Source organism: Alosa alosa, chromosome 2, assembly GCF_017589495.1.
Source record: "Alosa alosa isolate M-15738 ecotype Scorff River chromosome 2, AALO_Geno_1.1, whole genome shotgun sequence".
Taxonomy (NCBI): domain Eukaryota; kingdom Metazoa; phylum Chordata; class Actinopteri; order Clupeiformes; family Clupeidae; genus Alosa; species Alosa alosa.
In genome coordinates this window covers 9020149-9037727 of record NC_063190.1, presented here as the reverse complement: position 1 = coordinate 9037727, position 17579 = coordinate 9020149, and the positions used below count along the sequence as shown (strand labels likewise).

Sequence of the window (17579 nt, the reverse complement as noted above, 5' to 3'; positions counted from 1 at the left end):
CTTGTTGGTATAGAATGCAACAATACCTCGGGTGAGCGACTGATAATATTATTGACAGTACCGCTTGGCACAGGCAGAACTCACAAGAGAAATAATTCAGACCCCACGAAAGAAAACAAATAGCTGCCGACAAACATCGTTAGCTTTCACCTGCATTCAAAACATTTTCGAATCAAAGCGCTGAGAGGCTGCCCACATTAAATTCTCATTCGTCTGTATTTGGCACTAGATATTGGACAAGTGGCTATTCAGGTTTATGTCTCACCAACGCGTTTATCAAGAGATATACCTACTGCAGGAATCCTAGAGAGGTTCGGCCAACGCGCGTTAAAAGCTGTCTTGACTGCTCAGAGGTGTGCGTGTGCGTGCGTGCGTATGTGTGTGTGTGTGTGTGTGTGTGTGTGTGTGTGTGTGTGTGTGTATTCCTTGGACGCACGGCGGGGGAGACGGTGGAGAGTACCAAGCGAGACATGAATACCAATAGGTAAGAACCTCCTTCCTGTAATTACGCTACTTAAGCGCAATGCTATGGGGAGATCTTTGGAGGATAAATTATGCGGATGTATCTAATTATGAAAACATGGCATTCACGCACAGTCCTCGGTGCGACCTGTCCTGAATAGCATTTGCATTAAGAACTAGCGAGGTCACACGAATTGATGCCATATTGAACCTGTTTTAAACTAATATTAGACCGGCATGCTAAAACATGAAAATGAAAAGCAAATTGAGCAATAACAGTCAGTCGACAGCTAACCTAGATTTTTGGCAACATATTTAGGCATATTGATTTACCTGGCCATTTCTGCTCAGAGCACAGTGTTATATGACGACGTAAACGTGGACATTCATTCAGAATCACAACTGTCCATCCTATGGGCAGGACGGACGTGAGCTGTTCATTTACTCCACAACAGGTGCTGATCTCAAATAAATCAAACTACAAATCAGTATAAACACATGAACAGTAAAACAAAGTGAGCCATTAAATCTGACAGGTTAATAGATCTGGTTACACCACACACTGATAGACGATACATCCATAGAAGAATGTGTGCAATATGGTGATGCGCGCGGGCCCACCAGTTCGGCAAAATATTTTATTTAGGATGTCACCACCAGCCAAGAGTGAGATGCAACCAAGATGCGTTTATACCCCCTGCAGATCACCAAATGAAATGTCACCTAAAAATCCAAACGAGCGTAGGCTTTACAGACCCAATCCTTTCATTAAACCCGAAACCCACCCGCGCGCGGTGAGATGCAGTACGAAGGTAAGTCGCCCTCTTTTGATGCCTAGTTCAGGATGCCGTGCGCTATAGTCTACCCATTACTACCACGGGCTATAGTGGTTGTAAAATGTGTAATTGCAATACATATCGGTCAGCACAACGACAAGTGATACAATTGCAGTTCTTTCTCTCACGCAACACAATGTAAATCATACGATTTCATCATACGTCCACCTTTGTTCAATCAAAATGATCACTTGCAGGCAATATCAAAGTATTTCCCTTGTATAGCCTAGTCAGTGATTCAGACAGAAGATACATTGTTACCACGTTCCCTACAGTTCATTTGATTGCAAAGAACCTGCAATCGTTTCAATCTGGCTGAGCACGGAAACAAGACCATTTCAGTTTACCTGCCGCGTTCTTCATCCCATGTCTGGTCTTAATCCCAAACGATGTCGACATAATTCTAGAGGCTGTCTCTTCACAAAAACAAACCATAGGATCACATCTCATTATCATCCATACAGCCCATTAGCGATGCTTCTGTCGATTATCTTATAAATCCTTGTGCCTTCTTCCTTTTAATTAACGTCTATCTTAGTAGATCTGTTTTAAGGGTGCGCGCGCGCGGGCACGGACGCAAGGTCGTTCATGAGCACCAGCAACCATGCGCGTTTCTAAGCAACGGTGAGGGCGGACACGCGTGTTATTACTAGCAGTCGTGAATAAACGAAGAACGGCGAGCATTCGTCTGTAGGATTTGTACGAGTAAGAATAATTGATTACATCACAATGCAGACATACCAGACTACATTATATTAATTATGGGAGTTACAATTTCATGATAAGATTCAGGCTTTAGTCCATCTTCTGGAGAGGATAGTCCATTCCATGTCACAGCAGTCTATTTTTTAGGATAAAACAGGTTAGAGCCTATGTCCATTTCCATTTAAGTCTGTCTGCCTGTTAATTTCCCTACACAGGGAAATGAGAGCCTCTAAGCCTATGCAGTCCATGGATGCCATGGTGATTGGCTAGTGAAAGGATGCGGGCTCTTGAGTTACTGTAGCCTAGTTGTTTGGTGACATCTAGTGGAGAACAGCTTTTGGACAGTAAAAAGAGAACCTTGCTCCATGAATTTCAACCACAGAGGAGCTCGTCTGTCCCTAAAAGACGAGGAAATATATTGCTTGGAGGCAACAAAATAAATAGTCATTATATAACTTCTAAAATTGCACCCAACTTCTACAATTTGTAATGTAATCTAGTGATATGTTTTGTACCACAGCTTCTTGGTTTAAGGAATTTTAGGGAATTGTGGCTGTAGCCTAGTTCTAGGGGGATTTTAAATTGCTCACCATCTTTGGGTTTGCTTCTTTCCACAGTTTCCATTGCGATGATGATGGTTATTATAACAATTATTGTTGCTGATGTTAAACTAGGCCTAATTAGTAGACAGCAAAATGATGTGCAGTGCAGAAGAAAGGCCTACACGTGTGTATATTCCAAATATGTAGGCTACTCTGTGGTCAAGCAACATGAACGCGTTTCTGATCCTCATACTCTCTCCACTGGGTTGTTGTTGTTGTTGTTGTTGTTGATGCTGATACAAAGTAGGAAGGTAACTCTATACCTCCTACCTTCTGATTTGAAGCTACTGTGACGGTTCCCATCAAATCAGCAGTGTCCTCCAGTGGTGGTTTGGGGTACAACAGCTGGACAAATGTTACCACTTCGACCCATCCCATCATGGACCACTTTGAAAATCAAGTCATGCATTAAAAAACAGGGTCAACTTCTACAAGTGTAACACTTTGATTTAAGAGCTACAGAAAAAATCAGCACAATTAATAATAGATATGTCATAAAAGTTTTAAGATGTGCTCTGAAATGTGTTTTTTCCCCCTAGTACATCGCTACTTTGGATGCAGTATCATGTAACTGGCTGAGAACGCCCAGAATAACACCCTCTCTCTTTCTGTCCATGTGCCATCATATACGTGATTCGGATCATCACAAAACTTAAATATTTGAGCTACATCCATAATGCAATTTGTATGATTTTAGAGCCAAAATACATTCATCAGATAGTATTACAACCCTCCTCCTCCAACCCTCACAGAGGCTATTACTTAACCCCCCTCCCACAGTCAAGGTTGAGGTGGAAATACCGCAATATAAGATGTGGTTTCTTATCTTTACATAATATGAAGTACTGACATAACAAAGGAAAAGAAAATGGAAGTACATTTCATATTTCTCCCTTGCTTGCTTGTTCTGTTTTGTCGAATGGAGATCTCAGTGACATCAACACATTAGAGCGATGTGACAGAACAACAAAGTATATACTGTCTTTCTGTCTGAGTCTATTACAGTACATTGTATTATGGTGTTATCAGTATACTGTCTTTCTGTCTGATTCTATTTTATTGTATTATTGTGCTATCAGTAAGTAGGCCTATATACTGTCTTTCTGTCTGATTTTATTCGATTGTATTATAGTGTGTTATCAGTAAGTATATACTGTCTTTCTGTCTGATTCTATTCGATTGCATTATAGCGTGTTATCGGTAAGTATATACTGTCTTTCTGTCTAATTCTATTCTATTGTATTATAGTGTGTTATCAGTTATCAGTAAAGCTAGTGAATGATACTATGAGAAGGTTTACTCAATGTGTGGTCTGCAGAGAGCTGAGATTAAACTACCATTAAGACACCACAACAACAAGAAACATTTTTTTCAGACTCCTAAGCCACAAAGTAAAGACACTATAATTGCATTTCAGCGTTCATTTCAACAGAGAGTCCAAGCAAAATATGGAAACAGGATTGTCTTAAAGTCATTTTATTTACAAAATGTACTAAACGTCTCATAGTGAGGCTTTCTTACTCCACACATGCAGGCCTGTGAGTTGCAATGCTGACATGACTAGTGCTTTAGAGTGCTGAGGTGGATGAGAGCTGAAGATCAGTACGTTCAGATAAGTCTTAGGGTCTGCAGATCAGTAGAAGTCATGTCCTGGTGAAAGCACAGTCACCAGTGTTCACATGCATTGAAGATCGATTGAATGGACAGAGGAAAATGGCTTCACTAGAAAATCAGCTAAAGAATATACACATACATAAAGAACTCTCCTTCATTTACAAAACTATACTGTATTTGTCTTTACATTTTGTCGTTTCGGTCTTCTCTTTGTACATTTTTGTATTTCACAGAATTATAGCTATATTTTTATATTTTAAAAATCACAAAGTCGTTAAGGACTGATTCTGTTATTTCCAGTTTCTTTCTTTGTACACAGGAGATACATGAAAATACATGTTGAAATAAAAAATAAAATAAAAAATAAAATAAAAACATATGCCCCCTTTCAGTTTTAGAGAATGAGTAGGACATCATTGTCAAGTCATTGCACTGTCTCTTGTATCAGCTAATTCTCATCAGTGCATGGATAATTTCTTTCACTGGCAAGAATAATCATGTCATTGACACACACAATTTTAACCATTTTTTTTTTTATATAAACTGCACATTTCAACCATATGCCCAAATGACAATATGGCACCAAAGTAATAATAATAATAATATAGATATTTTTTAACTTTATTCTTTTTAGCAGCTGACAAATTAGGTAGCGTACTGTAGTCTGCTTTCATAATGGTGTCATAAACATTAAGCAATACATGTGTGAGCCAGTGAGTCGAATTTGTTATCAATATGGGGGAAATAACATATACTGTAGTTTGGAAAACAACAACTGGGGTAGCAATACCTCTAAGTTTCTCTCTATGCTTCTTATTCTAGAAATGTTCTGTCCTAAGTTTAATAAAATAAACTATAATGTTACACGTATATTTATATTAAATCATCAAGATGACAGTAATGTTAAATGAAGCAACACAATATAACTTCATTAAATATTTTCTTGATTAAAATATGGCTAAAAAGAGATTATGATGATTTAAAGTGAAGCTTTCAGCAGTGAAGCTTTCATTCTTATGTGTCCGAGAAAAAGATGGAATTTCTCGAGATTACTGTTTTTTTCCTCTTTGAAAAATGAATGTATGCAGAAATGTTGTATTAATAGGTGAATGTTTCATTGATATAGGATTTTGTCTCTCATTTTTTACTCTTGTTGGGATTCCTGTTGGGTGACAGTTTGCATTGCTCTGACGCAGTAGGCGCGGTAAGGCACTGAGAGACTTCAAGTCCCATGATTCAAGTCGTGTTGCATCATCAGTACGATCTGATTTTCACATCAGGTTAGGCAACTTCAGACTCTGCTGGCATCAATTCACCATGGGCTTTTTGGGGGGTCAAAACTGACCAGGTCTCTTTCTCTGCAGTCACCTGCTTTAAAAGAACATAAAGCAATGCATTATTTGGATGATGAGACATGTTTGACTATATCCATTACCACTACTAAAACAATTCATATAAACACACTCTAATCCACAAGGAACAAAATTATAATCTCCTGAGTGTACCATTAGATCTTGACGCTCTCTGTCCCATACACGTTGTAACCCTCTCTGTAGGTAGCAAAGTTCTGTGTGTTTGCCGGAGGAGCAGGTTTGAAGTTCTGAGCATTTTTGGCTAGTTTGAGTCTTTTGGTCTCCTGGTGGGACTTATAACAGAACTCCACCAGGGCCACGGTCATGGCCAAGCCCAGTCCCCCCACCAGGATGTAGAAGACTCCAGCCACATTACTGAGGCTCAGGGCACTGGTCTTGTCCTGGGGGGGCAGACAACACTCATCAGGCACTCTCAAGGGCAACACAGAAGCAGTATTAGAACAACACAGGAACCCCCACCCACCCACCTAAATAACTCTAATACAAGTCCCAGGAAACACATTTTTACTTTGTAAGGAATCAATAAATTAACCTCAGATCGAGGGATCAATAACAAGCTGATCTATGCAAAATGATGCAAAGATATAAATCATAACTGATAACATTACAGGCATTTATCAGTGAATCATTTTGAGATGCTTCTTCTATCAAAGTACCCTCTATAATGCTAAACTGAGTTCGAAAAGGCATAGCCTCTTCCTCCACACATGCCCTCCAAATGTACCCCAAAGCCAAGAGACACTGATAAGCTCTATTAACTACACTGTCCTCAAAGAGAAGCCCTGGGGCTTTAAACAAGAACACTTTTAGTGAAATAACAGTAACAGCTTAAATAAAAGTACAGTAATCATCTCCTCTGAAGTCATTGTTTTCGGAAGCGGGTCAGTAACTAACAGGTCAATCCCTTTCTGAACTATAACGTTAACCTCACTTTTACTGTCCTGCTTGTGCACAGGGCCTAGTTTGTTAGTTTTTTTTTTTTTTACCTACACAGTTAAGGTGTAAAGTCACAGGCTTTGATGAGGTGAATTACAACCATTTTGCTGTTGCAAACTCCCGAACCCCCAGATATTGGAATATATTTATAAGAGATTTACCATTTGCATTTTAACCCTATGAGAGCTTCTGTGGATTCCACCTAAGAAGGTGGCCTAGGCTAGAGCCTTGTCTAAGAGAGAGGGACGCTGAGAGAGAGAGGATGGGACCCCTGCAGTCTCCCAGAGGGTTAAAGACTGATTTATCAAATGCATTAACTTCATGGAGAGTGATGAGCAAGTCTACTTATTATGACGGTTCACCTCCAAACACCTCTGCCAAGCTCCACTCTCTAGCACCTAGTCACCTGCTGGAGTCTGGCAGACGCTACGTTTGTGCTGTATCAGATTAAGGAGACTTGTCTCTCGTTCACACTGCATAATGTTAAAGGATTTGATATATTCAACTGCCACGCAAATAAGTAAGGACACCTATAAATAAATTCTCAATGAGGGTTTGGCAAATATCACTTCAGCAAAATGGTTCTAATTCAGATTCTTATCTAAATGGTGTCTGTTTGGTAATAACAAAATGATTACATACTTAACATTTCTTCCAAGGCATGCTGTGGCTGTTCCACTATCAATCACAACAGTTTATGTGTGTGGGCAAATCAAGAGATTACTTGAAAGAATGGCAATAATATTACAAGTTAAGAGGCCTTTTTGTCACTTCTTAGACTGCCATGTCCCATCTTAAGAGAGAAGGGTGTGAATAAATGAATAATGGGGGTCATTTGCAATCCATGTCTTATTCATCCGTGTGTATCTCTTTATGTTTGCATTCATAAAACACTATGTGTATGAACAATGAAATTCAGAATGCAGTTAGCACAGAAAGACCTGCAGCGACTGACCTTGCTTCCCGAGTCCTTGGTTCCACATTCACCCTTATCGTACCACCATTTGTTTTTCAGCTTGTCTAAGATGCCTTGTTCACTGAGTTTCAATACTGCAAGGTTTACAGGAGTTCTTCACGTGGGAAATAACATAAATAACATTGTATTATGTTATTTTATGTTATTCAAGTTTTGACTACTTTAGACTTTAGACAAAGCGATAATGCAGGGTACCTGGCCCGATGACATCACAGACAGCAAGCAGTAAAACTATGTTACCTTTCAGACAGGAGGTCTACCCTAGAGAGCCAGGCACTACCTCTATCGCTTTGAGTAATCGGCACACACTGTTCCAAAAGAGAAGAATTGATACAGCAACTAGAATAACAGAATGATATATGGAGAGAAAATGCAGTGTTAACTCGTAAATATTAATTGATCCATGTAGCTTTTTTCAACCGGTATTTCGCAAGTTAGATCCTACAGGAACCCTTTCTTGACTAACAGACAAACAAAACCAGCAGTCAGAGAGATGTTCACGTTTCCTAATAGTTGTTGTTGTTTAAAGGTGGTAGCCAAGGTCTTACAAAAAAGTAGCCCAATATCATAATATTCTAATTGAAGATCTAAACGTCTTATCTATGATTCTGTGTGGTAGGCCTACCTACTTTGTTCTGATAAGCAGTGTTCCCTCGTATAATGCAACCAGATTGGTTTGGCAAATATCGCTTCAGAAGAAATGTAATAGAGGTATAACAGAATTGCTCTCTGACACCTCATTGAGTAACTGAGAGTTCAAAAACACTCCCAGTCGGGAAGCAATTTTGACGGGCTATTCTTTTGAAAGGCATTATGGCACCACCATGACTGCTAGATTCCCCTGTTTATTCTCTTTCTGAAAATGATGAACGGTTGTATTTAACATGAAATATATTGTATTCACCACTGCAGACTTCAAAAGTGTTAACTCTGATGAGGGGTTCAAAACTAAAATGCCTCTTTTCTGAGTTCTATGGTGGCTATTCTGGTAATCTGAACCAAATTTAGCAGTACTGTACTTATCCTCCTTACCCAATCCTTTGAACAGTTTCAACAGCAATACAGTTTCTTTCAACAATGAACACTGAACTGGATAAGATGAAGTTACATCAGTGTCAGAATGTAACTGCACAGCAATACAAAGCCAAACAAACAGAACATCCATACACACATAGTTAAAGGCACTGTTGGGGGACCTGACATAAATGAGCAATGGTGAGAACAATACCAAACCATATTAAAATGTTCAAACATATAACATTAAACAATGGTATAGCAAGAGTCTAAATGACGATCATTTAGTCTGATTAAATTAGATGATTAGATTAGATGTGTAATTAGCTGCTCTACAGCCTGAGGAGTAAAAGATACAGAAATAATAGTGATGGAGTTTGGGGGAGGGGGGGGGGGGCTGTGCACTATGGGGAGTCACTGTGAGGGAGCGGGGATAAAGTAAGCACGCCTGTTTTCAGAAGCAGAGGCGTGTTCACGAAGCCCCCTGCACAGCTGCAACAGTGACAGCAGGGCGGACGCTTAAGCGGAACCCTGTTGCATTTTGAGAAGCGCCCGTTCAAACAACCCAGTTAGCACTGACGGCAACAGCTGGCCTGCTTGGCCCTCTGATGTTAACACCGTCGGAGTCGGACTTGGCCTAGTAAAAGGGGAATGGAACATTTTCTGTGCACGTAGCGTGCGCGCCCAGAGATTGGGCGGGCAGGCGGACGATTCCAGAGCGGGCGTGGGCCAGGTGAAGGCCGTGCTCGCTCCGGAGTCCGCTGCTTGTCGGGGGGGAACGAGGCACAAAGGCACCAGCTGCGACACAGACTCACCAAAGCAGTGCTGAGACACTGCGCTTTGGCGAGGAAGGATGCCCACACAACTCTACGTATTGACTAAAAATCTGTAGTGCATAAACATTTGGTCTGAAACAAAGTTTTTAGAGCATATCGCTCTAGAATCTTCGGTCTGAACCAGGGTAAAAAAAAAAAAGCCATTCAAAATACATTCATTTATGGTGATGAGCTTTTAGACGTTCAATCTGACCTTTAACAGTCAGAGGGCTTACAATTGCAAGAAAATGTCACTATGATCCTTAGCTCATTCTTCAGATGAGATTTGGTTCACTGTTGTAAAAACGAACTGTAAAAAGGTTGGTAAAAGGCTGAGGGCCAATAAACAAGTGATCTAAAAAAAACATAATAACCAGGCTCAGTAGAATGGGCGCCTCAGGTAATTCCATACTGACAGGTCACTCCACAGGGTATTGCAACACGGCCTACGCAGTGGCCAGGTTCAGTATGCTTCATGTCTGCATGGCTGAAGCGCTGCGCCTCTGCCGCAGTAGAGTGTCCAACAGACCAGGACGCCGAGAGAGGACAGAATGCGCTCTGACACCTGCAGCTTTCAGCCCACCTCTGGGGAGTGTGTGACTTTGAGCCGTACAGTCAGCGGAGGACAGACCTGGTTTAACAGACTGCCACCCGGCCAATGCATGGAGCCAACACACCGTAGGATGACCGCTGCCCAGTAAAAAAAATATATACAATACAGTATATGCATACATTCAAGCTTACAACATAGCATATCACCAAAACACTTCAGGTATCATAAAAAGAAGGTTTCAGTTTGAATGTACTTTGATATGTGATGAACAGGAAGTATGATATGTTTTTCAGTCATTGCTCTTCTGTGGGCCTTTGTTTTGGCTAGCATGTTCAACTGGTTTTTAAACCACATCTATGAGAAAAGTAATATTTAAAACATATATATAAAGAAAATAAAAATAAGACAAAAGGTAATAACATCCAAATGAATACAAACAACAAAATACTGACCCAAATCAAACTAGGACCATGAATACTTCATGCAAGAATGTACAAAATAAAACATTAAAATTACCACTTATTAAACTATAATGATAACATTACATGAATTAATCATGAATTTGTTTGACATGTGCCATTTCTCTTACATAATACATGCAGTTTCAATTAAAGATCAAAAAGTAAAATATGCACTGACTTGAAATGTTAAGATTGATGCCATTCCCTGCATGAAATATTTGGCCAAAAGTTTTCATAAAAGACCTCGCTAAACTGAAAATGAAACAGAGCTGAATACATATTAAGATTATTTTTTTCTGATCACCTCAATAAACCCTCTCTCAGTGGTTATTACATACAATATATTTAGCACACAGCGTTAAAGTACAAGTGCATGCATTTTTAGGAAAAACAATCTGAATAAACAGGAAATGTGGCGGTCAAATGTGATACCATAACATGGCTGTGCCTACCCTTTTTTTACCCAGAAGGCCGAGCACATTGCCGATTGGACGGGGCAGCCATCTTGGGGGTCTTGTTTAGTGTTCCCGTCCCGCTTACGACCAGGAGGGAATCACAAGAGCAAGAGGCCCAGAGTTGGATCTGCCACACGGCTCGCAATGTGCTGAGCGCACAGGGCTGCGGAGTGCAAGCAAAGCACGCAGAAAAAACAAAGGAAAAAAAAAAGGAAAAAAAAAAAAAACACAGTGGACACACGGCCACCGCTGTGGGCAATGTGAGTGTAGTGTTTGTTTGTGTGCATGTGAGAAAGAGAATATGTTGTATGTAGGCTTTTAAATATAGTCTGAGTGACAGAAGGAGTGTGGTCTAAGGGGGGTGTGTGTGACTGGGAGAGAGAGACTGTTGTTGTGTGTAAGCTCCTATATGTGGTATGAATGTGGAAGGGAAAGTGTGTGTGTGTGTGTGTGTGTGAGTGAGAGAGAGAGAGGTTGTCTGGGGTGTGTAAGCTTCCTACGTGATATATGAATATAGAGAGCTAATGTGTGTACTTGGGAGCTCATAACAGGTCAAGTGCAGGTCAAGGTCTACCCACTTTCAACTGGCTCATGGATATGTGCCGTGCAGGGGGAAAAAAAGGTGTGGATTGGTCTTGAGGTTTTGTCAGTCAGAGACCAACCAATCAGAGCCCTGGATGCAACGGTGCTGGCATTTCCTTTCGGTGCTGGGTCAAAGTGGGTAAAAGATCATTTTTGGTTTTATTTGTGGTTTGATGTCTCTTAGTCATTAGAATTCTCACGTTTGCCTGCAATGCTTAGTCCCCTCAAGACAACGCTGCTCGCCTCGCCATCCCTAGACTATTGCACCCCCCGTCTCCCAGGTCTGCAGCCTTCCAGAGGTGCCCAGTGTCTACGCTGGGACACAGTGGGCCATGACGGAGCTTTCATAGTGGATCTGTTGTGGTGGTGGTATTGGCATTATTCAGATGCTACAGTCTAATGCTCTTATCCATAATGGCAATATGGTCTAACCCATATTGACTGAGGGCTTGTACTGTTTTAAGAAATGTAGCTTCATTTATGAATGCTGAATACTGACTGACTTGCTGTTTCTTAGTAGATCGTGGCTGTTATTTTTTTCCCACCCTCTATTGCCCTGTAGAAGAAAAGCAACCGAAAACAACTGCTGCCTTTCACGACTACAGGGCAAGCCACTCAGACTTGGACTGAGGTCTGCTCACACAAACACACCCACATACTCTAAATGAACTAGCTAGCATCCCCTGACTGAACGCTATCTCTGCAATTCACATTGAGTCTACAGTATGTTCTGTACTTAGAGAGATGCACTACGGTTAATTATGGCAGCTCCAAAGAGCTGCACACATCTAGACACACAAACCTCCGGGGGCACCAAAAGGTGCAACTCTTTCACTTGAGTCCGGCCAATAGCCTTGCGGACTTATTCTTATGATGGCCAGCATCACTTACTGCTCTTCTTCCTCTATTAGCCAAGTAAAGGGTTCCCAGTTTGATCTTAGTTGCTTGATAACAAAAATGCAAAAAGCTACACATTTTTATTTAGTTTTTTTTTTTCTCTTCAAATCTGATAATGGTTCTGTCACATTGGGCTTGGTTAAGGCTGTGGATACGCCCAGTGTACCATCATTTTTAAAAGCTGTAAACAGCCTTGCCGATTACTCTTCTCTCAGATACCCGGTTTTTGGTGACATTGAGGCTGACCTTGGAGTCCCCGCCCCCGCTGCCGCACTCTCCCTTGTCGTACCACCATTTGTTTTTCAATTTGTCCAACAGGCCCTGCTCGTTCAGTTTAAGTACTGCCAGGTTAACAGCATTTCTTGAAACGATAAAACATGACTTGTAAGAAAATGAACAGGTCCGTGAGAAATCTAATATATTAGAATGTTAGTAGTAATAATAGTAGTAGGACTATTAAAGCTGTGGTATATAGTAAGAGTAAATGATTCACAAGGGGAGCACGAGAAGGACAAATTGGTTAATTAGTTAATTTCACTGTAGTGAAGAGATAGGAGTGAGAGTAACAAGTGCTCTCTAAAGCAAAGAAAGTGTTGATCCGGAAAAAGTGGCATGGAGGGAGGTCTGAAGTGAAGGGTGCGGGATGGGGACACTCTGTCATCGAGAAGAGAAAAGTAACAGCAACAAACAGCATGCAAGTTAAACATTCGGCACAGAAAACTGAGCAGCTTAATGCATTAGAAAGAACAGAAAGAACAAGGAATGCATAGGACTTAAAACTAGAAGCAAACGCTAAACAACTTGACTCAGGAGCTGACAGAGACACATAAAGCAAGGGACAGTAGAGTCGGGGGGGTTCAGGGGGTGGGGACAGACAACAGTGATAACAATGGAACGAAGAAAAAGCCAAACTATGTTAAAATACTGGTAAACGAAAAGGGAAACTTTGCAAACAAAGGAAAATGATGATACATAAAAAGTAATTAACAAATTTAAATTAAATTTAAACGGAAATATGTGATGTATCAATGGTAACACAAGACAAAAGACATCACTGTCAAACTGATTACCTCAACACACAGGGGAGGAGGGATTAGACAAGATGGGAACAGGACAGTGAGTGTCGCTGAGGGCTTATGGGAGGGCTGTGGGATGCTCATGATGATGATGATGATGAATATGTGTACTATGATGATCTAATTGTGGTAAAATGGATGGATCGGGGGGGGGGTGAAATGGTACTGAAAACATGACCTGAAAAGGGTTCATGGATCCCTACGTGAAACATGTTTTCACTGATTTGAGGGTAGATGCATGTTGTGTATGCATGTTCATGTTGTATGATGGGATACTGTGAGTTTGTGTTATTTTGTTTGAAAACACAAACAGAAGGTAACCAGAGGACTACTTTGACAGCAGTTACAGATACTAACAGACAGGAAATACTGTGAATGTGGCTATGGCAACAGTAAACAGTATGGCAAGTGGTATGTGTGTCGGACTGGGGCAGTGGGAGTGAAGATGTGGCAGAAACAGAAACAGTGGACATGAAGTAATATGAACACAGGAGACATCAGGGTAGGTGGAATACTATAACAACATGGACGATTGTTATATTATCCCACCCACCTTAATGCCGAGCCTTTGGGCGTGGCCACGCCGTATCCCTTAGAATCCAGGTTCCCGCCGACTTTCATGGTGTCGCAGGGCTTGCGTTGCTCGATGTACTCGTTCATGGTGGACTCCAGCAGAAAGGCGAACTTGCCCTTCGACTTGCGCACGCGGGCGACTCCGTCGGGGGTGGTCTTGGCGAACACTGAGGGCTCGGCCGATTTCATGTACGACCACATTTTTTCATACACTGCTATTTTGGAGCGCTGTGGATATGAGGGAGAGAGAAGAAAGACCAGGAGGAGAGATGTACAGAAGATGCTGGGAATCACAGAGCTGTGCCCGGGCTGGCACCACAAAGTACAAAACAAACTCAAGATATACAGTATACCAAAAGACTATGTGAGAGTGAGAAAAAGAGAGAGAGAGAGAGTATGTTTGTATTAAACAGAAATGAACATGGCATAAAAATGTCACACAATATAGGCTCATTTTCCACATAAAGAAAAAAAAAATGAAACCCTTTAAATCAAACAAAATCACAGTGACTATGGGGCATAAACTAAGTGACTGCTATAATTTAACAGGTAGGTAAACATAGCATGACATAAACCGACACAATCTTACTTTGTCATTTTTGATATCACAAAATATCAACGAGTGGTCCTCCCACTGAAGGAAGCATGATTTTTGCTAGATACAGCAAAATTGGGTCGTGAAAATGTCTGATGGATTGGTGATATGCACTCTGAAGTTGACTCAGAAATACACTTATGCTCAGCTAACCCCTAAAAGCAAGTACCAGAGCTTGACAAATATCCAGTGAAACAATATGAGAGTAGAAAGAAATCCTGCTGAGCTAGCTCCACAAAACTTAGCTTGTGCGCAATCTTTCTCTATAAGCCACTTCTCACAGTAAAACTTGCCCAGAGCCCACTCCAAAAAGCTGTCAGTATCAGTAAAACCCCTGAAATGCCATCATAAGTCCTCCTGGTTAAGTTTTTTGTGTGCCGTGTCACCGTTTTATTTCAATAGCATTTCACGCTTTGATGAGTTGGCCATAAGGGAGCCTGCTTTGCTTTGCCTTTCTACAGAGATGCTCTACTCACAGTGCAAAAGGCTGGGCTGCTAAAAACGTGTACGAAAAACATTTGTAGCCCTGTGTTGTTGAGTTCCCTAATTATGCATTGGATTTGTTTATGGATTTATTAGATGGTCCATCTTTTTACATGTGGCTGCACATTCATTAGTGCTGTGGTTTTTCAAATGTTGACACATATTCTACTGCATAATGGAGGGCTAGCCAGTTATAACCCGGGAAAACAGTTATATCCAGACTGGGTTTTATACAGTAGAGCAAGCAAAATTTGGGTGCTACATCATTTTGGATGTGTCCTCCCAATGGGTCTTAGGGCTTTTACTCCCTGTAGTAAACTGAGTCCAATGATTTGCAAAGAATTCAACTAATATACTCTGCAAAGGTTAATCCCACAAATATGCCCAACATATTTGGTATAATTTAATATGCTCAACAAAAATGTTGAAATAAACTGCAATGGACTAGTGACAAGAAATATGTTAGGGTTGAAAGAGAGAGTAAAATATACACATGAAAACAGAGTGTTAGAGAGAGAGAGAGAGAGAGAGAGAGAGAGAGAGAGAGAGAGAGATGATGAAACTCCAGTGTTCCAGGTGAAGGTCAGAGAGGAAGCTGTTTAATATGAAGGAAGTGACATAAATGGATGTCTCCACAGAAACCCTGTAAATGTCAGGGGGTCGTTTTAAATGCCAGCCCGATGGCCGGCGCAGGCCAGCTCCACCTCCACCAACACAGGAGCAGGACAAACACACTGGGCTAGAGGAGGAACACTGATAACACTGACCATGTTTTCAACTGACCATGCCCGTCTGTCTTTCTGTCTACACTATGTCTCTGTTTCGAAAACTCAAACAGACAGAGCGATAACCCAACAGAACTAGCAAAGAACATATCCAATAATAGACCCTTTTCATGTTGTGATTGTGCTCAAAACGTGCTGCTGTGTCCTTTAAGAGGTTGGCATAAATGTGTACTCAGTGTCCTTTGCCACATTGTATCGTATACTGTGTACATGTGGATATAGCTGAAATGACAATAAAGTGTACTTGACTTGATAGGCAAACAATACCATCTGTGCACTACCGGTTACCGCGTTGAGCCCATGCTGTTTAAGTGTAGTTCTGTATTATGGTATTTCATTATAAAAAAATGTGTTCTAGTCACATTTGATGGAAGTTACAGATACACCACATGTCTGAAGGTTCAGCCTGACCAGAAAGCAATATGCTATAATGAGACAGACCACAGCTACCATTACATCCCCAGCAGTTTTTGATTTATGATCAATTTCACAGTATAACTGTATCAGGCGGTGCACATTACTGATTTGAGAGCTGTTTCCCTTTCAGTAACTTTTGAGGGATTACTTTTCACAGTTCACTATATCCGCTGATATGCGAGGCTGAAAAGAAAATGGGAACGTCTAATGTCTAATGATGTTAATATGGCATCATGTCAACACAGAGAACATTAACAGCACACTGGTTTGATAGAAATGAAAGGGGATGTCTTGTGTCTGCAGATCACTGTGTTTAACATGCAGTTTGTTGTTCAGTCAAGTGAAGTTTGTGCAGAGAATGTGCACGTATGTGTGTGTGTGTGCATGTGTGTGTATGTGTGTGTGTGCATGTGTGTGTACAGTATGTGTGTGTGTGCATGTGTGTGTATGTGTGTGTGTGCATGTGTGTGTACAGTATGTGTGTGTGTGTGCATGTGTGTGTATGTGTGGGGGGGTCTGACAGTGTGTACATGAGTGGGCATGTAGTGTGCCTCTCCCTGCAGACCAGAATAAAAATGTTAGAGAAATGTTATTAATCAGTCTGACAGAACCTTAATTAAATGCGCTGTAAAATGACAAGAGGAACGAGAGAGAGAGAACGACAGTGGGAGAGAGAGAGTGAGAGGAAGAGAGAAAGGAAGAAAGAAAGAAAGAAAGAATGAGAGCATACAGACATTTGATGCACTTACACAAGACGCTACATTTCGCTTTGCATGGTTAATTCTGCATTTCCTGTGTTCCCAGGCTAAGACAAGACAGGTAAGGCAAGCACGATCTCGCCCAACACAACTCACCCTAAAGAACTCTTTTGTCGAGCCAGAGTCTAGTGTACCATAGGCAATCTCTGTCTGCTTGGCCAAGTCTTCAGCACTCTCAATGGGGGAGACCATCCTCTCCACGGTAAGGAAGGCTGCCAGGTTGGCAGTGTAGGACGAGATGATAATGAGGGTGAAGAACCACCACACACCCCCAACGATACGGCCTGAGAGAGATCTGAGAGAGACAGAGAGAGAGACAGAGAGAGAGAGAGAGAGACAGAGAGACAGAGAGAGAGAGAGAGAGAAATAGGCAGGAGAGCAGGAGGCTCACTTTGAGTTAGACCCTGAATTTTAAGGACAATTTTTTTGGGGAAATTCTAGTTTAGTGCTCTGAGTCCAGTGATGTGTTTTGCCTTTGCTTTCACCTGGTATGACCCAGCTTCTTCCTAGGCCACACAGAGCACAGGACTTCAGAAGGAGGAACATGTCGGTCCACTCACCTGTCTCCAGAGAAAGGCTCTGCTCTAAACCAGAGCACTCACACACAAATG

General features: G+C 41.3%; 2 protein-coding genes across 8 annotated transcripts in view; both read right to left on the bottom strand.

Moving 5' to 3' along the window:
• The window catches only part of nlgn3b (neuroligin 3b), a 16668-nt gene extending 14434 nt beyond the window's left edge, over positions 1-2234 (bottom strand). Inside the window, exon 1 of one of the 2 annotated variants that reach the window (XM_048231512.1) lies at positions 2071-2234. The gene's annotated coding sequence lies outside the window, so the exon portion shown is untranslated. Of the gene's footprint in view, positions 1-1645; positions 2028-2070 lie in introns of those variants that run through there. The other variant, XM_048231503.1, reaches the window with a different exon arrangement.
• A 1831-nt stretch (positions 2235-4065) lies between these two features.
• Positions 4066-17579, bottom strand: part of gria3a (glutamate receptor, ionotropic, AMPA 3a) — a 63021-nt gene continuing 49507 nt past the window's right edge. The window contains exons 12-16 of one of the 6 annotated variants that reach the window (XM_048231438.1): positions 17065-17263; positions 13911-14158; positions 12528-12642; positions 5725-5972; positions 4066-5590 (exon numbers count right to left, since the gene is read on the bottom strand). In XM_048231438.1, coding sequence (XP_048087395.1) covers positions 5727-5972; positions 12528-12642; positions 13911-14158; positions 17065-17263 — 808 coding nt within the window. In that variant the 3' untranslated portion in view covers positions 4066-5590; positions 5725-5726. Of the gene's footprint in view, positions 5591-5724; positions 5973-6401; positions 7599-12527; positions 12643-13910; positions 14159-17064; positions 17264-17579 lie in introns of those variants that run through there. The other 5 variants (XM_048231458.1, XM_048231448.1, XR_007192172.1 and 2 more) reach the window with 5 other exon arrangements.